Below are 27,721 nucleotides of genomic sequence, written 5' to 3'. Positions count from 1 at the left end.
GAATTCATAATGATTAGGCTATTTGCCGGTTCTTTGTGGCAAGCTTTATGTGTCTGCTAACTAATCGAATATCGTGACTCATTCCTATTTTGTACCAGGCCATTTATGGTTTTTCATATTGTTCAATAAAGTTCTTGGTTAAAAAGAAAGAAAAAAAGAAGCTACTCTTCTTAATTTTATTGTATACAGCGCGCAAGGTTTATGCGCAAGTCTTCTCTGTTTTTAGTGTATATGTGTCAGAAATACAGCGCCTCATACTGGTCTGGCATGTATACTACATCGGTTTCAGTGGTTTCGTGTGTACGCAGATATTCCCTGAGACGGCGCCGTGTTTACGGAATATTATTTTAGAACGAGGAAAAACAAGATCGGATAGGGAAAGCTCTGGCTTCGTGTGGACGTGGCCTTAAAACACTGATGTTCACAACTGAAACACCATTATACAAATTAAGCTCCACCAATGTTGGTTACCATAGACAATCGATTGATGGTAATCGCTGGTACTTGTGTTTTACGTTAGAACGTTCCTTTAACATGCCTTCATTTGTGTCTTGTTGTCTGTTGACGCTAAGATATAGAAGTTTCTTTGTTCTGCTCTGTCTCTTTCAGCGGTTCAGTGGGATGCCATGACTTTCTTCGCTGAAAGTGTATTTGGAAAGCTCTTCAAAATCCTCGAAAAAGAGGCAAGACCATCCAATTTCTTTAATGGTGCAGCAGTGAGGGATTTAAAGCGAATCGTGTCATTGAGACTTTTTTCCACTCCTTTAGAAACTTCCCATAGATGAGGGCATGGAGCTGCTGCAGATGGTTGTAAACTATGAGACAAGAGATCCTCTCATTCTGTCCTGTGTTCTTACCATCATATCCACTCTCTTTCCCTTCGTCAAACACCAACCTCACTTCCTGCCTCAAGTAATCTATAAGGTGAGGGATATAATCTGCTGTTTCAAAATTGTAAAGCATTAAAGGTTGGTCATATTTACTGTTGCATTGCAAAATTTTGCATTCCAAGTTTTGCGTAAGAGGGAAAAAGTTACAAATGCAAATTTTTTTCATGTTCAAGTTGATCACGTGAATTCACCACACTGACCAACAGGAAGCTGCTTGGTTTGAGCTTCTGTGTGAGAATGCCTTATACATCTCTAAGCCAGTGGTTCCCAACCCTGTCCTAGCGCCCCCCCAACACTGCGCATTTTCTTTATCTCCCTAATCAAACACTCCTGAGTCAACTCATTAGCTCATAATCACAAGGGTTAATGAGCTGATGAGTGTCATCAGGTGTGTTTGATTAGGGAGACCAAGAAAACGCGCAGTTATGGCGGGGGGGTCCCAGGACAGGGTTGGGAACCCCTGCTCTAAGCTATTGACAATGGGCTTTTGCTAATGTATTAAATAATTTTGCTAATGTGATCGCACCTTTATAGATTTGAAATGCCGAAAGTATAAGCAAATCTAAAAACTAACAAGGTGAAAAGCGGTTCACCTTTAGGTATAAACAATTTTCGTGCCCGAGATGACTAGCCTAGAAATCTATACGCACCCTAGCGGCAGCAAAAATTATTTTGCAGCCAGTGTGGTCTAGCAACTCTCCGTTGACTTTCAAGCTGGAAAAAACAAAAAGTGGTCAGGCCAAATCAGATCGTGTATAGAGTCGACGGGCGGGCTTAACATAATGACGACAGAGTTGCGACGGTTCACTGCTACTTGAAAACAAAGAATGGCTGCTGCAGCTGGCGAACAGCGGTCTTTTGATTCGGCTGCGACTCTGGAGGTTTTGAAGTTAAACTTTTCTTTGAAACAAGAACAAAGAACGGCTTTGCTCTGACTTTGACTCCGTCGCTCTGACTATGTCACCTTCTTCGTTGCTCTGGTTGGTTGTACTGCTTATCCCATTGTGTGCAGAGGGTATTTGAAAGACAACCGTTTATCCCGCCCCTCGGATTGAGGCATGCAAATGGAGAGTTCCCAGACCTAACATCTTGATGTGAGTCTGGTATGCCATGCTACGAGATGAAAGCAAAGTGCTTTGCACACACTAAAACACCATCTAACTCCTCATATAGCCAAACCAAACTAATTTTGGTTTTAGGATGGCTGACATGGGCTTTTAGATATTTTTAAAATGATCTCATAATTTGGCAGCAGGTATATTAGACTGCTGTCACTTTAAGAGCTAATGCACCCTCTCATACTGTTACACATGCATTTTCTTTCTCAACTGTTTACGTTTATTTAACACATAACTGACTGTGTTTATGTGAATACTCGATGAGACCATTATTTTGACATTATGTTATGTGTATTTGACTGTTTAAGTGCGATAAGCAGCAAAAAATAACTCAATTTAGCACAGAGTAGCGGCTTTATGTTCGCGCACTTCGGTGTGAGCACAAAATTTGCGGGAAAGAGTACAATTATGCGCAATTTGCACAATCCCACACTGAAATTCAAGCCCTGTTACACCAACAATATTCATCCGGAGTAAATGAAACGAGTGAGTGAGGGGAGGCGGGTTTGTGTGTAACTCGCTGTCGGAGAGATGGGAGAGCGAGAAAGCGCAGCTGGTATCATGTATCTATTCTGCGAAAAATGTCATCCATCTTGCCTGTGGTGCAGTTATATACGGCTTATGATCTAGAATCAATCAATCAGTTGTATTTGATTTTGAATCTGGTTAACAATGTTTTCTAACCCCTGTATTCTCTCCCCTTCTCCCATTATTTTTTGTCCTCTTTCTGCTGTTGTATTTATAAAAGGTCTTATATCATGCATTTACATATTGTTTACCTATTGTTTTTTTTTGTATTAATAGCCTGTGTATGTTTTATTTAGTGCATTATAGATTTGTTAAAGACCTACCAACATATCTTTTTTCCCTTCTAAGATATTTACTGCCTTCACGTTTGAATGGGTTGATGAATGCAAGGTAAGGTCCCCATACTTGTAAACATATCTGCATATCATTCTCTAATCAAACAATCTTGTTGACGTTCAGTGGATGTGTTCAGGCACCTCGAACGCGAGCTGTAAAGAACGTCAGAAGACATGCCTGTTCTTCCATCATTAGGATGTGTCAAGGTTATTCTGACTTTATTCTGGTATGTTAAAGCATGCAGGTACAAAAAATAGTTCTCCACAATGCAAAACATGCTATTTAATTGTTATGCTTTGTTCTGCTCGTTTTAGTGCTGGAAAAGGATTTCAAAATAGATACTTTTCAGTTTGATAATGGATTTGATATCAGCCTTAAGAAATTATGTGATATATTAGCATTCTCTTTTGATATAAACTCTAATGATAATAGATTATTTTTCATGCATTGCAGCCATGCTTTGATATGATGTATGAGCATGTGAAGAGGTTGTTCTCAAATGAAATGCTGCTGACACCGATAGAGAAGTGTGCTCTTATGGAAGCCCTCATACTGATCAGCAATCAGTTTAAAGACTATAACAAGCAGAAAGCCTTCCTGGAGGAACTCATGGCACCTGTTACTGCCCAGTGGCTGTCAGAGGAGATGAGGAGGTATGAAGGGATGCTGTTACCCAGACTGGCCTTTACTGAGTTTATTAAACAGATGTTGAAATTAATTAATGATATGTGATCCTTCTTTTATTTCTGTGTTGTGTAGCGTGTTACGGGATCCTGCTGCCTTCTTGGCATATGTTGGTGCTGATCAGGTGATCAGTGACCCTGACACAGAGGACCAGATGGGAATCAACAGGTCACGGGTAGGTGTGCCCTAGGGATGCATGATATATTGAAATAAAATGATTATCGCTATATGGCTTAGTGTGATTATCATATTGCTTAGGCTTCAGTTTAATTAATTAAATATATGTGCTATCAGATTCAGAGTGAAACGCACGTCTCAGAGCAGCTTGGTTCATTTACTGTGAATGAGACGCCGTGAGCATGTACAGCATGTACAGGCGTGTGCAGGAAATGGGCTACAGGTGCCGCATTCCCCAGGTCAAGCCACTTTTGAACCAGAAACAGTGGCAGAAGCGCCTGACCTGGGCGACAGAGAAGCAGCACTGGACTGTTGCTCAGTGGTCCAAATTACTTTTTGCGGATGAAAGCAAATTTTGCATGTCATTCGGAAATCAAGGTGCCAGAGTCTGGAGGAAGACTGGGGAGAAGGAAATGCCAAAATGCCTGAAGTCCATTGCTGCTTCTCTGTAGCCCAGGTCAGGCGCTTCTGCCACTGTTTCTGGTTCAAAAGTGGCTTGACCTGGGGAATGCGGCACCTGTAGCCCATTTCCTGCACACGCCTGTGCACGATGGCTCTGGATGTTTCTACTCCAGACTCAGTCCACTGCTTCCGCAGGTCCCCCAAGGTCTGGAATCGGTCCTTCTCCAAAATCTTCCTCAGGGTCCGGTCACCTCTTCTCGTTGTGCAGTGTTTTTTGCCACACTTTTTCCTTCCCACAGACTTCCCACTGAGGTGCCTTGATACAGCACTCTGGGAACAGCCTATTTGTTCAGAAATGTATTTCTGTGTCTTACCCTCTTGCTTGAGGGTGTCAATGATGGCCTTCTGGACAGCAGTCAGGTCGGCAGTCTTACCCATGATTGCGGTTTTGAGTAATGAAACAGGCTGGGAGTTTTTAAAAGCCTCAGGAATCTTTTGCAGGTGTTTAGAGTTAATTAGTTGATTCAGATGATTAGGTTAATAGCTCGTTTAGAGACCCTTTCATGATATGCTAATTTTTTGAGATAGGAATTTTGGGTTTTCATGAGCTGTATGCCAAAATCATCAGTATTAAAACAATAAAAGACCCAAAATATTTCAGTTGGTGTGCGATGAATCTAAAATATATGAAAGTTTAAATTTTATCATTACATTATCCAAAATAATGAACTTTATCACAATATGCTAATTTTTTGAGAAGGACCTGTAAATGAACATACAGTGCCTTTACTCTGAAACTGGCAGGGCATTTATTTATTTGCCAGGAACACATCAAAATGAAAGCTTGACGGTTTACCGTTTGATAATGAAGAACAAGACATAAAAATTAGTATTGTAATTTCGGAGTAAAATATGATTGATTTTATTACTCTTTTTATTTTTTTATAGTATAATATTATTGTAATATTTTTCTTATTTTCTTAAAAGTATTTCATAATAATCACAATAAAATTATATTAATAAATATATCTGCAAGCAGCTCAAAAGAATGGGCACAAAGAAGTCCTGCAAACATGTCTGGGAGCTTCAGAGCAATGAGTGATCAAAAAATGTCTATATTATTTTAGTCAAAATGGCTGAAAATTCATAAATACAGTCACTTGTAAAATGAACAAATTGCTTATCACTTTTGACCAATAGGTGACGCTGTTACCAAATGAATGCTCATTTATATGGTCAGTGTCAGGAGACAATGACAAAAAAAGTTTGGTGTCAATATGCACAAGTGTTGCAGAGTTACATCCTCAGAATCACCTTGGCACCATGCCATCAACTTTGTTGATGTGTTATTCAAGAACGGTTTGGTTAATGAAAAAGCTTTTGATATCTTTTTGTCAGCATGGTCTGAAGAAGATCTGAGCCGATTTTTGGTGAATTATTGCATCATTACAGCATTATTGGTATCATTGTGCATGTATGACTCAAGGAATCGTTAAAATAGGCTAAATTAATCAAAAGAGTTTTTTAATTTTCATTATAAATTTTACCCAGAAGGTAAAAAAATTAGACATACAGATTTTAATTTTTTTTTTTTTTAACAATACGTTAATCTGTTCATAAAATTCTGCATTTCAGACAAAATTCAAACTGGCTTATATGAGAACTCGTATATCATTGGACTCGTTATACTGCAATGAATCAAGAGTGTTGGGCAAACTGTTCAGAAGTTAGGAAAAAATTGCAATTTTTCAATTTTTTGAAAATTAGTTGGTGGCACTATAACGAAATGCTGCATGTAGCCGTCGTGGCTCGTCGTAATGCGCTAAAGCGTTACAGAGAAATGGCCTCGCATCCATTTTGGCATGCTCTTCATCAAATTCGTTTGCGCTTTTGGGTTTAGAATGGTTCGGTTTATCATAAAGCTTTTAATAACTTTTTGTCAACATAGTCTGAAGATGATGTGAGCCAATTTTTGTGAAAATCTTTTTTTAGTTTAAGTTGTTTCTTTTAAAGAGTAAACTCAAGTATCAAAAATACAAACAAATTCAAGTTTTTCCAGAAGAGGACGGAGCCTTTGCAGATCTTGCCTTGGAATACTAGTCTCTGGCAAGAACTAAAAAATCAGTTTGGTTTTAATTATCACATTCGTGGTCACGCTCATGTGACATTGCAGTTATTTATCATCATGAAAGTGTATTATCTGCATGCTTTTTAAAGCCATATCAGTCTAAACTTCTGATATATGGTTTTCTGAGCACACATCCGAAGCATGCATAGAGAGAGCTGGATGTCAGACGGCGCATCCGTGAGCATTAAACTAATTTCTCTTTCACATCCTATCACGCTTAAACTGTGAAATACACACAAGATTATGTAAGAAAACACAAAGTTCACATACACAGTCTGTTATGTCTGTGAACGTCGTCAGCATATAAAGAGATCACGTGTATATTAGATCTGTGTATTAAACTGGAAGCCGCATAATATACAGTACCTACTGCTATATGCTCTTTATAGGAATCAAACAAAAGAAAAACAGAAAATCACTCACTGCTCTCGATTGAATTACTTTAGTAGATTTAATAAGAAAACATTTCTTAACTGAATGCTGCTGTTAAATTCTCAGGGAGGAGATAAACATGGCTGACTGTGTCCAGCTCACTGTAGTCCGTCAGCAGTCATGGGCGGGGCTTAAGCATTTTCGACTTCACAGGCTAGAATCTGCAAACAGCTTGTTCTGAGACACTGAGGATTAAAAAAAGAGGAAAGGGTGGATTTTTACCATTATTATGTGTTGTTACATATTATGTGTTGTTATAGGTGGTTGTTTACACACTGACAACACATTTATGTTCAAACACCATGTTAAAATTGAATTTTGCATAATAGGTCCCCTTTAAGTGAACTTAAACTGTTGGTAAATAAGTTACATGTGTATCATTATATTGGATCAGTGTATTCAGTCTTAAAGTGTCAGCAACATAATAAACCTGCTGCTGTCTGTCATTAATGTTAATCAAACAACAAAAGACAAAGAGATAATCACTCATTTCTCTTTAGTAGATTTAGTAGGATTAATCAATATTTAATTTATACAGTAAAGATTGTGTAGTGTTTTATATTTGATTACTCTGTTGATTAAAAAAAAAATTATTGTTATTATTTATTGCTATAATACTGTATTTGTTAATACTGTTCCTAATCACCTCTAAGAGAACAAATGGAAAATATTCCACATGTTGCTTGCCAAGGAGTTGTCAATTCATAATACTTTCTCATCTCTTCGTCTCTTTTTTAGAATTAAAACACATTGTTAAGAATAGTAGAATAGTATAGAATACCATTTTTTTTATTTCAGTTAGCGGTATCTGTGATCATATAGTCCAATTCGGCTTCCAGTAATCGGTGATCGACCCCAAAAATCCTGATTGGAGTACGCTTAATCTATATCCATTTCTGGTCTTGGAGACTCTTCTAATGAACTGATGATTTGAATCAGATGTGTTTGTTTAGGAAGAGATGATTAAAAAATGAGTAGTGTTGGTGTGCTTCCAGGAACAGGGTTGGGAAACACTGGTGTAATAGATGTGAATATGAGTGGCTTTGATTGGCTTGTGTCTTTTATGGCAGATTAGTTTTTGTGTGTACGCCATACTTGGAGTTGTGAATCGAGCTCGTTGGCCTGCTGATCCTGAGGAGGCAAAAGCAGGAGGCTTTGTGGTCAGCACTACCTCTGACGGGACCCCCATCTACAGAAACCCTTGTGCAGAGCCTGTGCAGGCCCTTCTGCCCAACCTTTTGTCCCTCATCAGGTACATTTGGTCATTTCTAGAAATTTTGCTTTCAAAATAAGAGATTAGATATGTGAAAATAATCATGGTTAGCTTGTGTACATGAACGGTTTTTCTGCTATTGTAACCGCTTTTGAAGTAGTTTCATGTTCTTCATCCTTTCAGGATCCAAAACAGCTTGTTCCTGCCAGAGAACGTCAACCGGCTTAGCAAGACCTTTACTAGAGTCTATGATATTATGGATATGGAGAAGAATTTTGAATTAGGTAGGTTTCTAATTTGTCCTGTCCTGATACAAACATCATAATTTAGGTTTTACTGTTACTGGTTAAGTAAAGTCACATTTATATTACACTTTATATATATTATATATTATACTTTATACATATTATATTACAGCTTCACGGTAGTAAACAGGAAAATAACAGTTACTTTTGCAGATTTCATCAGTTCAGCTGTAAAGCAGCTTTACAAAAGACAATAGTGTCATTTATTCAGCTCATCAGTGTTAATTCAGTTTAGTTCAGTAAAGGTGTTAGTGTTGCAAAGTTAATCAATTATGAAACAATTTCAATTCAGGTATATAAGCAGCTCTACACAAGACAAGTGTCATTTATTCAGTTATTTAATATTATTATTAAAATTGTGTTCTCATCCGCTAATGTCAGTGCAGTTGAATCGATGCTATTACTGAATATTATTTGTCTTTTAAAAGCCAAACCCCGGTTATCTTAAAGAAATGACTCCTGTTGTTTCCTACAGGAATTCCTCAACCAGTTTTAGATTCCTATGATGCTCCATTGTACAGAAACTTTGTTGAGCTAGGCTGCTTCTCCTCCCTCTACAGAAACTGGTTGGAACAATCAAGTTCACAATGATTGATTTTTCTTTTTTGTTTGTTTGTTTAATAGAATATTTTTCCTCTAATAACAATTAAATAATAACTCTTCTCCAATGGTGTAATCTAATTTCCCGATCCTGTTTACCCTTTTCTCTTTTTCTGTTTATCTTTTTAAAGTTACCAACTGCTTGGGAATGTTGGTCCCTGTTTGCAACAAGACTTTTATGCAATTGAAGGCTTGGCAGAGAAGATTGTTGGTTCCGCCTTCATCCATCTTGACAGTGTTCCAGACCACAGGCTCCGTTCCCTAGTCCATATCCTTTGTATCAAATATATCTATTTGTTTTGCTATTAGTTAAATATACTAAAAAGTAGAGCTGCACGATTAATCAGTAAAGGATCGCAATCTCGATTGAAACACCCACGCAATCTCATTTCTAAATGACAACAATTCAGCTTTGTCTGTTATACCATTGACATGTATAATCACAGCGGACATTCAGATAAGTGTTGCTGCCACTGAACTAGAGAGAGCAGTTGTCATGTATAGGTATGAAACAGCTTCACAAACAGTCTTTTCAACCAGACAGTATCATTATTTCAGTGTTACAAAAATCCCAGAAGTACTGGGATAAAAGTTAATAGTTTGGATATGAACACAAATGTCTACGGTAGTGATCAAAATAGAGTAAATCACCTCTTGAAAGTAACTTGACGCTTTCGAATAAAAATCGTATCAATTAAAAATGTTTTTGTCATTGAATCATTCATTCAAAACGCTTATTCATCCAGTAATGAAACAAGTGGAGTCTTTATGAGTGAGTCATTGAATAATTCATTCAAACTGATTGTTAACTTCTTGAAAACTCGAAGAGTCGGTTGGTTTATTTGTATACTTTGCATTGTAATATTATGTTCCTGTGTATTTTGCGTGAATGAGGATTGGTGTTTGGACAGGTAGTATGCCATACAGAACCGTTGCCACTGATCCTGCTTTAATGACAGCAGTGGGGCTCGACAGCCTTAGTCAAACGGGTTGGTGCGTATGGTTGGGTTGCGGAGAGATTGTGAGAGATTGTGGTTAGGTCACATGTGAACTATGAGGAAGGAGCATCCTCTGCAGCAGGAAGGATGTAAAGGTCAGTAAGCTGGGCTGAGTTGAGTGGGGGACTGAGGGGGGTGACTCTGGGACGCCATAGTCACTGTCGAGCCCTATTGAGGTGTCGTGGGCTAGTCGACGAAACACTGAGGACGGAAGGTGCCCACTTGAAGACCCTAGAGATGTTCCCTACTCAGCTCAATCTAGATGGTTGTCATGGGGGGACCGCACTGTGGTTGCAGCCGTTGTGTGTGCTGACGCGCAAAATACACTGCAGCTATTAACACCAGACAGAAGGAGATTCACATCACCATATGGAAAAAAGCGTAAATGGATGGAGAAGCATAGGTTACTGTAAAGCTACGTCTTAGTTGGTGCTTATCTTGGCGAAAACCGAGTGCAAATCAGCATGAAGTTTTAACATCTACTCTCGTGTAATGGAAATCTTAAAAAATATTAATTCAAATAAAAATTTAAATAGACTGCAGCAATTAACATTTTGCAAGAACCTAATAAATTACATGTTAATGTGGTTAATTGTCTGTTCAGAATTGTGGGAGAATCATGATTTCTATTTCAAACAAACAAATTGTGATTCTCAATTTCAAAAAAAGTATGAAAAAAGTTCATGGAGACGTAGAGACAGAAAGCACACCCTCTTTATTTTCTATATTTTACAAAAGCACAATGTTTTGTTTTGATTGTAAGTGGACTTATACAAAAGTAGACCTTTTACAGTTTATTTATTCATTTTCTTTAATCTGTATGTCACAATCACTAGGTTCACCGTCTGCACTACACTTCCCAGCATCACTCTTGTCTTCACACCTGCACTCACTCCATCATTACCCACACCTGCCTGTCATCATCATCATCCTTGTCCCCTGTGTTCACCTCATCATTGTTCATTTGTGTCTGTATTTAGTTCCCTTCTGTTCAGTTAGTCTTTGTCCGTTCTACTTTGTGTGTGTGTACCTTCTGCCCGTCTGCCTGTTTAGTGTGTTATGAGTAAACACGTTGTAATTGTAACTTTGAACTCCTCGTCTTCCTCTGCCTACACCACACCGTGACAGAAGAACGGACCTAACAAAAAGCAAGGAAGTTGCCCGCATCCTTACAAACCCAGCCGATCATCTGATTCACTGTTTCCAGGATGGCTGCCCGATCGAAATATATGTGCAAGTGTTCATCGATATTTCACACCAGGTCAACCGGACTGATGATGTCTTAAAGGACGTGTTCAGGCTTGCACTGGACGATCATCTGCACCAGCTAGCTTCAGCCGCTAAACCAGAGTCTTTCGCTCAGTACCTGGATCGTGTGCTGGTGTTGAGTGGATCAGCCTTCACCGTGGGTGAGGCTTAAGATGACACCTCCACTCCACTACCATCTCCCGCATTCTTCCTCGCTACACCACCTCCTGTCTTTGTCCAGAGTCTCGTCCCACCGAGACCGCCCTTCCAGAGTCTCGTCCCGCCAAAACCGCCCTTCCAGAGTCTCGTCCCGCCGAGACCGCCCTTCCAGAGTCTCGTCCCGCCGAGACCGCCCTTCCAGAGTCTCGTCCCGCCGAGACCGCCCTTCCAGAGTCTCGTCCCGCCAAAACCGCCCTTCCAGAGTCTCGTCCCGCCAAAACCGCCCTTCCAGAGTCTCGTCCCGCCGAGACCGCCCTTCCAGAGTCTCGTCCCGCCGAGACCGCCCTTCCAGAGTCTCGTCCCGCCGAAAATAAATTTCCTTTTCTGTGATGGTGTCTTGTCTAACATTCTCCAAACGGAAGCAACTATACCTTCTCCTTCTCTCTCTGTACCGAGGCGACTTGCACTTCCTGTGACTGGGCCACGAGCTTTGAGTATGCCCACGAACGGGACACGCGCGCGTGGGGGGAGGGGGGCATGGTAAGACCGTTTGAGTGACGCATTCTCTGTCCAATGATTCTAGACAGTCTTGAAAAGGATTGTCTGGACTTTTTCGAGTCCTGCCCGTTCCACAGATGATTAAATTGCTTAATTTTTATTTCAGTGCTTCTAATTTACAGCCAGCAAGTGGGTCAGGAATAGGATTTCAAGTAATTTTGTAAAAATGGTCAAAAAAGAAAATCACATACCCCACCTTTAATGCATTAACTTTCAAACATGTACTAGGGTAGGCGTTATTCAGGCATGAATCCATATGACTCCGGTCACAGTTAGGGTTAGCTCTTTTTCAGTTTTGATTCATTTTTTTAAGTATCAATTTAGGTATTGGTAGATGATAATTTAGGCGCCCTTGTTATAAAGTGTTACTCATTTGTCATTCTCAGACTTATACTCACCTTGGACTATGTAAGTGACATCATTAATGTCATTAGATTTGGATTCCTGTTTTCATTGACTCATGAATGAAGTGATGTAGGGTACAGTTTGTTTTTGTTGATTTCCTTAATCGCTTTCACGTCACTTCATGAAGCAGCTGGTCATGTCCTGTCCTCAGGAGTACTATGACAGTCTCCTCTGTCCCTTGCTGGGTCCATTTTTTGCCTTTCTACAGCAGGTAAACTTCACATCACACCCAATAAATGTTTACCCAGACTTTGTTGTTGTCATAAACTTGCTACACTCTGCGAGTGTGTGTGGATTAAGGCTTGGTATTGATACAGATTTCACTATTCGATTAATTAGCTTTTGATTAGATATTGATTAATTTGAAATATTTCAGGTACCCATCCCCCCACAAAAAAAATCTTTATCAAGATTATTTTAAAGTGGGTTTTATAAAGGGGGGGGGGGGGGGGATAAAGAGCTGAAAATGGTTAGGACAAATACTTGATAATTGCTGCGATTCTGAGAAAAAAAAGTATAATAACGAAGTTCAAATTTACAAAAATAACCATCACATCATGAAGGTTTTTTATAGCCCATTTAAAAAAGTTAGACAATTTTTCAAAAAAGCTATTAAAATGGCTAAGACAACTATTGCAATAGTATGAATGATTGGTACATTTTTAATAGTAAAAATTTTGTTTGGAAACTAACAAACAAAAGCAATATTTAAATAGCTAAATGAGCCATTTACAAACAACTGTGATTATAACAAAAAAAAGCATTGCATATTTTGTTGCTTTTCTCATTGTGTCTAAAAACAGTACAATTGTTGACAAATGCTGATTACTGCTGTATTGAGAATAACTTGCTTATAGTTAAACATGATTTTATAAACCTGTATAACCATCTCATTATTATTGTTATAAAATAACTAATTTGTAATCGGAAGTGAATGTAATTTAAAGCCCATTTAAAGTGTAAATTGCAGGTTAACCGCCACAATCAATTAATGTGTTAAAGTGCAGCTCAATATATATATATATATATTTAAAAATTTCGGTCTTAAAATGCGTTAAAATAACATTTATTGGGGTTTCTTCAAAGGTAGCATGTTTTTTACCGTAACTGGGTGATGACGTCATAACAGGGAGTAGCAACCCGTACTCTGCTAGATTCCTACTGTTTGCGGTTTGACTATGGAGAACGACTGGGAGACTGAAGAGGTGGGAAACCATCAAATTCTTGATGGACCACAGCCCTACAATTTTGAACCAGTCAGGCGTGAGAGAGGGGAGGAAATTGTCAAAATCATGGCCCTCAAAGAGTTATTAATGCTTGGTGTGAGGAAAATTAGTGGAGGGTTGGCCAGGTTTCCTGGTGAGTAGCTAGAGCTAGCCCGGATAACATTAGGAAACAAGCTAAATTCTTTTCAAAATCCTGCCGTCATGTAGAATAGCTAGAAGGGACAACAACTGAAGACATTATTTACTTACATGGTGTTAGTGGTCACTTCTGAATCTAAAAAACGTTTCTACTAAAATCAGCTCGCTTCGTAGCCACAAACTTCACCCAGGCACGAATCAGCCGTTTGTCCTTGGGGAATTTGTGGAGCCTCTCTCCCGTATTAGAAGTATTTGTACATCCCGCACAAACACAATAGTTCACCATTTTTGTTACTTGCCGTTAGACTAACGGTAACTCTAGGCTTGGAGTCCCTGTTATGACGTCACGCCCAGCCTTGTGGAAGGGAGGGGGCGTGCTTAAAACCACTGTAAAACGTACCTACTTTTCATATTATATTCGGCATTTTGGTATAAAAACATAAAAAAACAATGGTGGGCGGTTCTTATCTTTGTTTAATAAGCACATTGCATTATCTTCGTGAAAAATTTAACCTGCAATTTACACTTAAAAAAAAAACCGGCTTGGTTAATAACATAACCTTGATTCACTGATATAACGGGAACGAGCATTTCGACAGTCTATAGTTGATACTATAGGGGAAACTCCTTTCCTCCGAGAAACTGAAGCCTAATTAAATCATGTATGTGCAACTGTATGTTTCATCTTTTCATTCCCTCTTTCCGTTTTTGGATCCATTCTGTCACTTTCAATTTTACCCATGTACTGTTTGTGTGATTGTGTGTATGTATGTGTTTGTTTAGATTAGTTGTGTTTGTGATTTAGTTAATAATACTCGTGCACAACACATATTTTGTTCTGATTATCTGCGTGCACCAAAGTCAATTTAACGATTCCTGGTCTTGTTACACTCTCTAAGCGCTGTACGTGCAAGGAGTTATTTTTTTGTGGCTATGAAGAATACCCTTTTCTTAATCTTAATAATATAAATTTAGCTACATCAAGTTAATCATATAAACTGATCCAAATACAAGTTGATTTAATTATTAATATTTCCTCTTTGAGCTAATATGCTACATTAGACACATAAGCATGTCTTGTTTTGAGGACGCCTTTGCAGTTGTTTGGCCCAAACTCAAGGCAGCACACGCTCCCCGAGTACAAGTCACCCACTTGCTTGACTGACGATAAAGCCTGCAAAGGGGCAGTCTTAAGCGAAAGGGGCCGCAGCTCGGCCGACTGTACCGGCTCTAAGGGCAGGCCTCGGAGAGCCTTGAGGACTGTGGAAAGGTCCCATGTCAGAATAGTAACGACACGAAGTGGATTCAGCCTTATGCCCCCCTACAAGAACCGTATCACAACCGCCCACTAGAGTATGGTTCACTGCTATGGAAGCTACATAAACCTTGAGCGTGGAAGGGGTGTGCCCCTTATCCAGCAGCTCCTGCAGGAAAGATAACACTAGTGAAACACCACAAGACGAGGGGTCTTCATTCCAGATTGCGCACCAGTCAGAAGGCACAAAGGCTCCTGTGAAGGGGCCACACATGGAGGCTCCACAACTTAGGTTGGTGGTGCCAAATCATTCCCTTCGCCTGGGAAAGGAGGTCTTTCCTCAGGGAAATCGGCCAGGTGGCTGCTGACGGCAGCTGTACCATCTCGGGGAATCACGACTGGTTCCACCAGAAGGACTGAGCATCCGTCCTCCCTGACTCCTCTGATGACCTGAGGGAGCAGAGCTATTGGGGGAAAGATGTACAGGGGCAATTTGGGCCACTTGTGGGCTAGTGCATCCCTGTTGGCAGTCCTTTTCCATGTTGTCCAATCGGACTAGGACATGGTGTCCATTTAAGTTTAGCAGGAAGGTTTTGAGTTCCAGTTGATGTGCCTTTCCAGGATTGACCAGGAGTCGAACATCTGCCTGCCCTCACACAGAAAATCCCCAACCTATGTCTAAATTATCTGATGTGACAACCCTGCTCTAAGTCTGTACCTGCCTGGTACATATGAGGATCCTTCCAAGGGCCTTGTCACAGCCGTGGATCACCTGTAGACGGAGGCGTCCGAGACGTCAAGCGTGGGCTGGGACTTTCAGACAATATTGGAGGGGCTCCAAAAGGAGGTGCCCGGCGTTAGGCCCAGCATCCTCTGAAATGTGAAGTGAAACCCTCACTTTGAATGATGCCGCAAGCTGCTGAATTGTCAGATAGCTTTCCGTTCCAAGCCAGTACCGCATCTGTAGAGAACTGCTCCCAGGAAGGATGTCAGAATGGAAGGACTGCATATAGTATATATGATCTCAAGAACAGACTGTGATGAGGGGCTATCTGGATATGAAAGTAAGCATCTTTCAGATCCACTAACAAAAACCAATCACTGCTTCATCAGGGCGCGGTTCAGATGTCTCAGATCGAGGAATGGCCTGAGGCCACCATCCTTTTTTGGAATGTGGAGTAGCGGTTGTAAAATCCAGACTCGCTGTGAGCTGGTGGGACTGTCTCTATGGCCCCCTTTTGCCAGTAAGCTCTCTACTTCGGACCGTATGACCAAGCTCTCTAAGCAGGGAGGTCTGCAAGAGAATTGAAGCGAGTAACCTCATTTGATTGCATTCAGAAACAAACATGACACAATGGGGATGGCTTCCCAATCATGAGGACGGCAAATCGCTGCACTTAGGCAGGGGGCTGACTCTCACTCGTTGAAAAAAGATATATATATATTTTTTTAAGTGTTTGGTTTTTATTTTGTACGCAATAACAGCGGTGGGTATGCATGGATGTGTGAACATTCAGTGGAATTGAATAGGGTGTTGGAAGGTGAACATGGTCGCTTTGGCGGTGGTCTGGCCTTGACAGGACTTAGCGACCTCCTCCTTTTGCCCAAAACATCAGGACTACTTGGGCTGCTCTAAATGAGTAGCGCTTAGCTGGGCGGAAGACCTGCTTCACCTCGGGTTCCACATTGGGCTGATGCTAAGCGGGAGCTTGATTGGTGTGCTCTTGAGTCGAACAACGACTAAGGGTGATTAGCCTGCTTCAGTAAAAAAAATGGCACAGCCTGCGATAACTTCCGGGCTACCATGAAACGCTCAGCAAAGCTGTGCAGAACCGAATAGGCCCGAGGGAGAGACAGGGGAGTCAAAAAGGGCTGTCTTGTCGAGGATGCCTTGATATCCAAGTTTAATCATAGCTGGCGCTTTGAGCACCACTACAAAGGCCATCATACAGCTGATCGCCTGAGCTGTTGTCTTAGTATAGCACATAGCGAAGTTGGTTGCACTGTGCAGCTCCTTGAAAGCAGAAGGGTCTGGGCATGACTCATCAATAGCATGGAGGAGTTTGGCTTGAAACACTTGAAGGACTGCCATCGCATGGAGAGTGGATCCAGCTTGACAGGCCACAGAGTGGGTTCTGCGGCGCCCTCCTCGTACCAGACAAGGGTGCTGGTCTTCGTGGGAGAAGACCACCGGGAAATCCCCTCGCTGCAGGGAGAGTGGGGAACGCAGTATATGGACCGGCTTGAGCTCACTTAGTCCCGTCCAATCACCTGTGACTCCATTGTTTCTTACTCTCAGACTCCTGAGTGCTAGCTCTGTTAGAGTGAAATATGCTCTATCAGTCTCACCGGATAGCCGCAGAGGAGAAGCAACATTCTTAACTGCTGAGTTTTCAGGGCTGTTCTCAGCTGCAGTGCCGTCAGCGCGGTTCTCATCTGCCAAGCTATCAACGCCGTTAATCCGCTGCTGGGGCTTAATTCGACAGTGAGCAGAAAGGCTTCTTTTCTTGTCTTGTCTTCTTCAGAGTCAGCAAAGAGAACATTTCCGCGCTGAAGGAGAAAGAGTATGAGAAAATGGAATTCTCAGCCTGCTTATATAGATAGACGGGCTGAAGCGCTATAGGTTTGTGCACCATTCTCAGAGGAAAGGAGTTTCATATTTCATGTTTTCATATTTCAATACAAAAAAAATTCTGCAATTGTAACTGCGGTGTAAATGCATTTATTCCACCACTAAGCTGCATTCTGTGTTCCACAGTCTGTATAAAATACAACTAAATGTCACTTCAGATGCAGCTTCTGTGCCTCCTTTGCTGTGCATAGATGTTTTGTTGATACTGATTTAATTTGATTGGTAACAGCCCTATAGTGTCTTATGGCACTTTTTCACTTCATGATACGGTTTAGGTCGGTTTGCTTTTCCACTGCAGTTTAGTTCTGCTTCAAAGTAGGTGGGATTATAGACTGATCGTTAATTGTGCCAAATCCAAATGTGGTGCTAAATAAAGTACCAGGTACTAGTTACTGTACACAGTGGAAAACCCCCTAAAAGTGAGTCGTACCGAGCCGTACCATGCAGTGGAAAAGCACCATTAGTATTCTAATTTAATTATTAAGTAAAAGTGAATTTCAAATAAAACATTATGTATACTTCTAATGAGGTTAAGAAAAATTGCTTTATAAAGGTGCTCCTGGAAAGAATTTAAGGGAGCAGAATCGTCTCTTAATGGAAAAGTTAATTTCCATTATTTTGGCGATGCTGTGAAAATAACAATTGCTAGAAAAAATATGCACGTTTTTAGGAATCAGCTTTCCATGATAGGCCAAGGTTCTAGCACAAAAACACAAAATATCAACAAAATCCCATAACTTATTGAGATATCATTCAGTTTTCAATGTTGCACACCCCTACTATGAAGTTTGAAGGTTGCACAGACACTTCACTGTTATTTGACGTCATTCAGTAATTTTGGGTCAATTGAAACAACCAATATTGCTTGTAGCACAGGATTTGCCTAATGCTATCTCCAATTTTTTGCTTAATTGAAAACAGAGACTGAGCTTTCGGTGGCAGATCATCAACCAAACGACCAGTCTAAGGTGAGATATTTTAGTGTTGCTTAATACTATGAATATTTGTGTACAGTTCTGGCCATCGGTTCTTTTTCAGTTCTTTTAACACCGCTTTCTTCTCACACTTTTTGTGTGATACCCCTGCCTCGGGTGTGTGTGGTTGAGATTGAAACAGAAAGGCTGCAGTTGCATAAGACCGACATGAGTTTTCTATTCTCCCAAAGACCTGACTGAAGCCCCATTCACATCATCAGTGAACTATATGTTACTTGTCTCCGTAGTTCATGATACTTGTGGTTGTTCCTTGTGCCGTCACTTTAAGTTTATTATTAGACTGCATGTCTGGACAAAGTGGACATATCTGTAAAAAAAATTAAATCACAAATTATGAGCTTAGATATTCTAATTTGACTTGAAATGAGTTTTCTTGTTAGTGAAATCAAGAACAGTTAAGAAACAATCTGCTTTTCTTGCATTGTTATATAAACGACAGCGGTGCTAGTGCATTAAATCATTAACCATGTGAATGATCTGTCAAAATTAGTGCTGTCAATTGATTAGAAAAAGTTAACTTATCACACATTTTTCTATAATTAATTGCAATTAATCACACCTTTTTGATTTTTTTATATTATAATAATGTCACGTTTCATCTCCAAATGAATTTAGAAACAACATCCATTTAATGGAATCTTTTTATGAAATGAGGCTAGTTTTACTGTCAAAGTCATGCTCAGGTTGGTTTGTTTTAATTCAGTCACATGGGTCCCCTTTGTCTAGTTTCCCGTTACTTATGTGGTTAGTCCTCTTAGTTCAGCTGTCTCTCCTTATTAACCTTGTTTGTGCCATTACTTAATTCCTTTGGACCCTCAGTTCATTGTCGGTTGTTTTCTGTGGACTAGCACATCGTTTCGTTTGTTGGCTTGTTATTCTGAGTTAATAACTCATACATTATAAATCTTTTGTTCTTTTATAATCATCTTCGTCTTCTGTGGATCTTAGCGTTAAACACTGATACCAATACTGTCATTCAGCATTACAGTATAATTGAAAGCTATACATTTATTAGCCTTAAAAAAATATACTTTTAATTTAGGTGAAAAAAAATATAAAAAAAAAAATATATATATATATATATATATATATTTATATTATATATATATATATTTTTTTATACATATGCTCTTCAATATATCAGGTCTCAATGGCCTAGTCAGAATGGTTCAGATTTTTATTTGCCCTGTCAAAATGCACAAAGTTTTATTTATTTATGTATTTATTTTTTCAAGCCAACATAATAGTAATGTTTAAATGCATGGTTCCGGCTGACCATCAAAGTCTGACCAAGCAGCCTCTTCTATTATAGCATCTTGGGACTCGGTCAGGGTCATGTCCAGTCTCACTTTCATTTATACTCTTTAGCCTAACATTGAATTATAGTAGTTATGATAACGTGTAATGTGTATGCTAGGTCAAAGAGATGGGTTTTTAGTCTAGATTTAAATTAACCGTGTGTATCTGCTTCCCGGACAATGTAAGGAAGACTGTTTTAAAGTTTGGTGCTAAATAGGAAAAGGATCTTTTTTATCTCGATTTTGATATTCTAGGTATTATCAACTGGCCAGAGTTTTGAGATTGCAATAGACGTGAAGGACTATAATGCGTTAAGAGCTCGCTCAAGTACTGGGGAGCTAAACCATTTACTGCTTAAATGCTAAGTAATCGGCAATACTTTATAATTTATGCAATGTTTATATTTGTACGATGTTTACAACATGCAGTGTTTTCAGAATTTTTAACATATTGACTTAAGTATGGCGGTTTTAGTTTCATATTTAAAGTACCCTTTAATTAAATTTGAAATAATTTCATATTTAAATATTGAATAAAAACAAAATCCTCATAGCATGATGTAATTGTAAACGCAGTCTAAATATATCAATGCCAGTTCTGATGCTGCTTCTGTGTCGCCTCTGCACTGCAAAGATGGATTTTGATTTAATGATTTAATTTGACTAGTACTGTATTATTCTAATGGAATTTAATTTCAATGTTAGTATTTGAAGTTAATGCATACCTCTAATAAATTTAAACATATACAGGTCCTTCTCAAAAAATTAGCATATCATGAAAAGGGTCTCTAAACGAGCTATTAACCTAATCATCTGAATCAACTAATTAACTCTAAACACCTGCAAAAGATTCCTGAGGCTTTTAAAAACTCCCAGCCTGTTTCATTACTCAAAACCGCAATCATGGGTAAGACTGCCGACCTGACTGCTGTCCAGAAGGCCATCATTGACACCCTCAAGCAAGAGGGTAAGACACAGAAAGAAATTTCTGCACAAATAGGCTGTTCCCAGAGTGCTGTATCAAGGCACCTCAGTGGGAAGTCTGTGGGAAGGAAAAAGTGTGGCAAAAAACGCTGCACAACGAGAAGAGGTGACCGGACCCTGAGGAAGATTGTGGAGAAGGACCGATTCCAGACCTTGGGGACCTGCGGAAGCAGTGGACTGAGTCTGGAGTAGAAACATCCAGAGCCACCGTGCACAGGCGTGTGCAGGAAATGGGCTACAGGTGCCGCATTCCCCAGGTCAAGCCACTTTTGAACCAGAAACAACGGCAGAAGCGCCTGACCTGGGCTACAGAGAAGCAGCACTGGACTGTTGGTCGGTGGTCCAAAGTACTTTTTTCGGATGAAAGCAAATTTTGCATGTCATTCGAAAATCAAGGTGCCAGAGTCTGGAGGAAGACTGGGGAGAAGGAAATGCCAAAATGCCTGAAGTCCAGTGTCAAGTACCCACAGTCAGTGATGGTCTGGGGTGCCATGTCAGCTGCTGGTGTTGGTCCACTGTGTTTTATCAAGGGCAGGGTCAATGCAGCTGGCTATCAGGAGATTTTGGAGCACTTCATGCTTCCATCTGCTGAAAAGCTTTATGGAGATGAAGATTTCATTTTTCAGCACGACCTGGCACCTGCTCACAGTGACAAAACCAATGGTAAATGGTTTACTGACCATTTTATTACTTTGCTCAGTTGGCCTGCCAACTCTCCTGACCTGAACCCCATAGAGAATTCCCCACCAAGTATTGAGTGCATAACTAAACATAATTATTTGAAGGTTGACTTTTTTTTAAATTAAAAACACTTCTTTTTTTGGTCAGATGAAATATGCAATTTTTTTGATATGCCAAAATCATCAGTATTAAAACAATAAAAGACCTGAAATATATCAGTTGGTCTGCAATGAATTAAAATATATGAAAGTTTAATTTTTATCATTACATTATGGAAAATAATGAACTTTATCACAATATGCACATTTTTTGAGAAGGACCTGTATAGGTAAAAAATGCCCCTGAAAATCAATTTAAAGTGGCAAATATTGCCCCTTAATACAAATGTGAATAGCTTCGTGAGTCAGCTGTCAACAACAGGCCTAAACCAGCCATGGTACCAGTACAAAAACACAATCAGTAAAATATCATCTAATTATTATCAACAAAACTTTTGAAAATATCGAGATATGTTTTTGTCAATATTGTGCACCCCTAATGTACGGTATTAATTTTGATTTATTCAGGTCTTAAAAAGTTCAATTTAACTTTAAAAATTATGCAGCCAACCCTGTATTAATAAAGCAATCTTTAGTGGCAGAAGTGATAAGTCTAACATATTTGTAACACGGAGTCGGCTTTGCAGCCTTGGCTAAATGAAGTAAACATGAGACTAACCTAACACATTAAGCATAGCTAATGAAAACAAATAAAATGATGCGTCATTATACTGCTATTATATATCTAGTTGTACTGCTAAATATGATGAACACTGTTTAAATTGCAAATGCTTATATCACTTTAACCGTTTTCATATCCATGCTAACAGCGTATGAAACATAATAACATACGCTTTATTAATTAAGCACCTGAAAACTTATGCTGCTGCTGCATGCAGTAAACACTGCTGCTATGTAGATAACTGCACCATCTAGAGTTTCATGCCAGAACTAGGTATTGGCGTGAGAATGGCAACATACTAATGTATGTTTAAATAGAATGTCTGTATGTTCCCAAGTCGATATTATTATTAATATTGTTGTTATTCATGTTTTAGTGCTCAGGAGGAGGAGGAGGCCTATGAGGAGAACCATGTGACTCAGGAAACGGTGGAGGAGCAGCTGTTGCGGTTGGTCACGCGAGAGGTCATTGACCTTCTAAGTGAGTTTCCCTTATGCATGTGAAGCCTTTCAAGTTTTCTTCACTTTTTACGTTTACAAAATTTTTACGTTCTTTTTACAGAAGAAGAATGACAGCGGCCACATTACCATTTTTTATTCAAATGAAGCATGCACTGTTTCAGACCTAACTGGTAGTTTGAAAGCCTACTGATTACTGTGATGCAATTCTTATTTCTTCACCCTTTTTCCATCTTCTGTTCAGGAGTCATGGGGATGGTGTCGAGGAATTCCTCAAAGGGGATTCATGAGCTCTCAGAATTGGGCAAGCACCTTCTCCGAAGAGAGGTAACCAAACAAATTTAGATTTTTGAGGTTTCATAGCTGAGCTCTGTGATCAGAGTAAATTTTTTTCTCCCTTCCTTTTCAGGATATTTATATGAACCTCCTGACTATATGTTTTAACTCCCTATCCTGGAAGGACACCGTAAACTGTCAACGGACTGCTGGTTTGCTCTGCTGGACTTTGCTAAAACAGGTGCTGATTTTTCCTGTCTGTCTCTGTAAGGGATAGTTCACCCAAAAGTGAAAAATCTGTCATCATTTAAACACCTTCAAGTTGTTCCAAACCTGTATAAATTTCTTTCTTCTGAAGATATTTTGAAGAATATGGGTAACCCAACAGGCCCAGGTCCCTATTGACTTCCATAGTATGGAAGTCAGCAGTTCTCTGGGCTTGTTTGGTTACACATATTCTTTAAAATATCTTCTTTTGTGTTCAGCATTCATACAGTTTTGGAACAATTCGAGGGTGACTAAATGATGACGGAATTAAAATGTTTGTGTCAACTATCCCTTTAAACATTCATAATTCATCACAATATTTCTATCAGTCTGCAAATGAGATTAGAATTGAATTCTAAAGATGCATGAATTCTTGTGCAGGTGCTTGGTGGTAACCTGCTTCCGGAGGCTGTGTCGTGGCTCTACGCCAGTGTACTGAAGGGTCTGCAGATGCATGGGCAACACGAAGGCTGCAATGCTGCACTAACTCAGCTGGCCTTGCTCATCTACGAGGCTCTAGTGCGTCATTTCAGCTCAGCTATCATAGCTTGCATGTTTCTCCGTATGGGAAGCACATTTGTACATATATTAATGCTGCACCACTGTAAAAAGTATATACTTTTTGCCAATGTTACTATTAGTAGAATGGCGTACTCATTGGTGGAATGTAACGAAGTACAAATACTTTGTTACTTTACTTAAGTAGAATCAATAGTGCATAATTTTGACTTTTACTTCGTTACATTTTACATCAATTATTATACTTTCTACTCCACTACGTAAGGGTTAATGCCCGACGAGGTGTCCATTGTCAGGTTTTAATGGACGACGGCGAGGTGTGAACCGGCCGATGCGCAGCGGAGGACGGTTGCCTCCGCCGAAGTCCATTACAACCTGACAATGGACACCTCGGAGGGCATTAACCCGCTTATACCATGGTCACTTGCCAAATATTTTTTTTTAAAACATTAGTTTATATTTTAATTAGGCTAAATCTAGTTTTTACAAATAATAACTTGCCTGACGGTTTATTTAGCAACCGGAGATATTTATAGTCCGCTCAGGTTGTAGAACCCTTCACGCTGTACTCTCCTCCTGCCTTGGTTGTCTGGACAGCTGAGTAAAACTCCCGCAGGGTCTCATTCAGAGCAGCAGCGGTGTAATTTTCAAAGCTGGAGTCCATTTCTTTTTGAACAATAAAGTCTCTTAGTGTATTTACTGCCCATTTCATATTTTTTTCCTGTTGATCTCATCTTTTTCGTCTTCTGTTTGATTCAATTCTCCCGGTGTTATCTCTTTGTGTCGTTTCTCCGTTTTATTTACATTTTTTCTTTCTTCAGCAGCATCCCAGTCGTCAAAGTTGTCATATTCTCCATAAATGTTAAAAGAAATAACGAAGTCGCTCATTGTTGTATTAGTAGGCTATGTAATATGTAACTAACGTTAGATGTTTGTTTTGATAGAGCAGATTGTTAACGGATACTTTGACTGCATGTTGCTATGGCTACTCACAGCTGTTGTAGGCGGCGCATTTATTTATTAATTTCGAATGGTAAACAGGCAGTTTCACCAGAACTACTTTACTAGGTGTCCTCTATCACTTTTTAACGGACACCCTGCAGCCAATCAGAATCGAGTATTCACCCAGACCATGGTATAAATTTCTACAACGTTCAGTTACATTTTCTGATCAGTTTTCCCCCTGCCAAAACGTCTTCCTGACCGTCCGTCCGTTGCACGTTTGTCTCCCCAAGTTTGGTTGCCATAGATATCAGTGATGTCCGGTTTGTGAACGAATCGTTCTTTTGAACCGGTTCTTTTTAGTGAACCGGTCGAACCAGTACACTAAATCGGACTGAATCGTTCGAAACAGTTCGCGTCTTGCGTCAGCGCTGATCCACAAGCTACTAAAGTTACTCACTTTCAGACATGAATGACAGTCCCTCTGACTCGAAATAAACCAATATCCCGGAGTATATTTTACCCTGGTAAATCCAAAAGTTTACTGAACTGAGACTTGTTGTGCTGAGAGAAGTGATGAGCACGAGCAGCTGATACTGAGCATGCGCGCACAGGTACAGCAGTTCTCGGATCGCCAGTACAGAACCGAGAAAGATACTCGGTTACTAACGTAACCTCGGTTCTCTCTAGAGAGGGAACGAGTATTGCGTAAGTTTAGCTTACGCTACGGGAAAGATTCATCTTCTCGAGATACTGAAGCCAAAAAATTATCCTTAATTTTGTATACCTTGTCAACGCAGTGCAGCAGCTAGCAGACCTAGAGCAGGCCATCTCGCGTGCTCATTGGCTGCCCTGCGGGCAACTGCTGCAGCCTACCAGTGAGCCCGGCGTGACGTCACGCCCAATGAAGGGCGCCCGCGCCTTTATAGCGTCACAGCCCGCCAGATAGGCGTGGCTTAGCGTATAAAATAGGGGCTGTAGGCTGAATTCTCTGGTTTTTCGACGACTGAAGCGAAGTCGCTCGTGGCGCGAGCACGGCCGGTTACGCAATACTCGTTCCCTCTCTAGAGAGAACCGAGGTTACGTTAGTAACCGAGTATCGTTCTCTTACGAGAGGTTCTCTCGTATTGCGTTAGTTTAGCTTAGGCTACGGGAACACTTTGTCAACGCCGTGCGCGCCAAGCATCCACATGAGACCCCGAGCTTGAGGGGAACCCCATAAGTGGAAAAAATAAGGTGGCCAGCCACACGGGCCATCACTTGTACATAAGCACACATAGGGAATACAGAGCAGCGCGCCGGTCTGTATAGTCATATGGCACATACCCTACTTAGTGCAGCTCAACCAGGAGAGCTGAGTCATGAAAGTGATCTGAGCAGGAGATCTGGGCAGAATACACCTCTTTTTCAGACTGACAACAGTTTAGCCTGCAAGGCAGGAACTTCTAGGTTATAAAACCTGACAAAGGTAGACGGGGAGCTCCAGCCCGCCGCTACACATATGTCATGGATAGAAATTCCACTGGACCATGCCCACGACGAGGCCACGCCTCTTGTGGAATGAGCCCTTGTGCCCAGAGGGCATCGCAGACCTTTTGACGCGTAAGCTGCCGCTATAGTGTCCACTATCCATCTGGACAGGCTCTGTTTTGAGGAGGCGAGCCCCTTGGCGCGCCCACCAAACGAAACGAAAAGCTGTTCCGAACGCCTGAAGGAGGCGGAGCGCGTAATGTAAAATCTCAGCGCTCTGACAGGGCAGAGGAGATTCACATCACTTTCGCTGTCAGATGCTGGGAGAGCTGACAGCGAAATGACTTGCTCTCTGAATGGAGTGCCCATCACTTTAGGGACATAACCATGTCTAGGTCTGAGGATGACTTTAGAGTCATTTGGTCCGAACTCAAGACACGACGCGCTGACAGACAGCGCGTGCAGATCCCCTACACGTTTTACTGACGACAGTGCAGTCAGAAAAACGTTTTTTAGTGATAGATATTTCAACCCCACGGAGTCTAGTGGTTCAAATGGAAAAGCTTTCAGGGCCTCGAGGACCAATGAAAGATCCCACATGGGAACCGATGGGGGGCGCGGCGGATTCATCCTTCTAGCTCCTCTAAGGAAGCGGATGACCAACTCATGTCTTCCCAGTGACTGGCCGTGCGTCGATTCCGCGAACGCTGCCACGGCCGCCACGTATACTTTGAGCGTGGATGGGGACCTTCCCTTATCCAACAGCTCTTGTAGGAAGGTGAGCAGCTGCGCCACCCCGCATGTCCGCGGGTCCAGACCTCTGTCGGTGCACCATCCAGAGAACACCGACCATTTAGACGCGTAGAGCCTTCTCGTGGAAGGGGCTCTAGACTGCGTGATCGTGTTCATCACTCCTTCTGGCAGGGCAACGAGTACCCGTTGAGCAACCATGCATGCAGAGACCAGCGCTCTGGATGGGGATGCCAGAACGTGCCGCGAGCCTGAGAGAGGAGATCTGCCCTCACCGGAATCGGCCCGGAGCTGTATGTGACAGCCGTGCCAGTTCCGGGAACCAAGTCTGATTCTCCCAATGCGGGGCTATGAGGAGCACCGAGTGGCTCGTTTCCCTGATCCTCTTGATCACCTGTGGCAACAGAGAGACCGGAGGGAAAGCATATAGCGGGAGGCTGGGCCAAACCTGGGCCAGCGCGTCCTCGTCCTTCGAGAAGAACGTCGGGCATTGAGCGTTGTCTTTTGACGCAAACAGGTCGACTTCCGCTCTGCCGAACAGGCGCCACAGTTTCTGGACCGTTTGGGGGTGCAGGGACCATTCCCCTGGGGGAACATTGTCCCTGGACAGTTTGTCTGGGCCGTCGTTCAAATGGCCAGGCACATGCGCCGCCCTCAGCGAGCGCAGGTTCATCTGTGACCAAATAAGGAGGCGTTCCGTCAGTTTGCAGAGATTTCTGGATCTGACACCGCCCTGACGGTTTACATAGGATACCACAGATGTGTTGTCCGAGCGGACAAGAACATGCTGGTCCTGTATGGACGGGAGGAAGCACTTCAGCGCGTTCTCGACCGCTATCATTTCCAGACAGTTTATGTGAAAAACCTTCTCCTGGTCTGACCACTGGCCAAAGGCCGGTCTGCCCTCGAACAGCGTCTGTCGAGATGAC

The 27,721-nt window shown here is 41.1% G+C and overlaps 1 protein-coding gene across 2 annotated transcripts in view; it reads left to right on the top strand.

Annotated features, from left to right (window-relative positions):
* Positions 1-27,721, top strand: part of LOC143754769 (exportin-5-like) — a 91,522-nt gene that overhangs the window by 50,347 nt on the left and 13,454 nt on the right. For both annotated transcript variants that reach the window (XM_077247063.1, XM_077247062.1), the window contains 16 exons: positions 610-683; positions 769-924; positions 2,885-2,926; positions 3,009-3,098; positions 3,326-3,525; positions 3,632-3,731; positions 7,766-7,947; positions 8,092-8,192; positions 8,689-8,779; positions 8,945-9,081; positions 12,295-12,392; positions 18,354-18,400; positions 22,487-22,590; positions 22,813-22,895; positions 22,978-23,085; positions 23,493-23,630. In XM_077247063.1, coding sequence (XP_077103178.1) covers positions 610-683; positions 769-924; positions 2,885-2,926; positions 3,009-3,098; positions 3,326-3,525; positions 3,632-3,731; positions 7,766-7,947; positions 8,092-8,192; positions 8,689-8,779; positions 8,945-9,081; positions 12,295-12,392; positions 18,354-18,400; positions 22,487-22,590; positions 22,813-22,895; positions 22,978-23,085; positions 23,493-23,630 — 1,751 coding nt within the window. The remainder of the gene's footprint in view (positions 1-609; positions 684-768; positions 925-2,884; positions 2,927-3,008; positions 3,099-3,325; positions 3,526-3,631; positions 3,732-7,765; positions 7,948-8,091; positions 8,193-8,688; positions 8,780-8,944; positions 9,082-12,294; positions 12,393-18,353; positions 18,401-22,486; positions 22,591-22,812; positions 22,896-22,977; positions 23,086-23,492; positions 23,631-27,721) is intronic.

The sequence above is a fragment of the Siphateles boraxobius genome, unplaced genomic scaffold (genome assembly GCF_051911475.1).
Source record: "Siphateles boraxobius isolate OS27281-9 unplaced genomic scaffold, OSU_SipBor_1 104, whole genome shotgun sequence".
NCBI lineage: Eukaryota > Metazoa > Chordata > Actinopteri > Cypriniformes > Leuciscidae > Siphateles > Siphateles boraxobius.
Note: the sequence above shows the minus strand (reverse complement) of the source record. Positions and strands in the feature narration are given on the sequence as shown.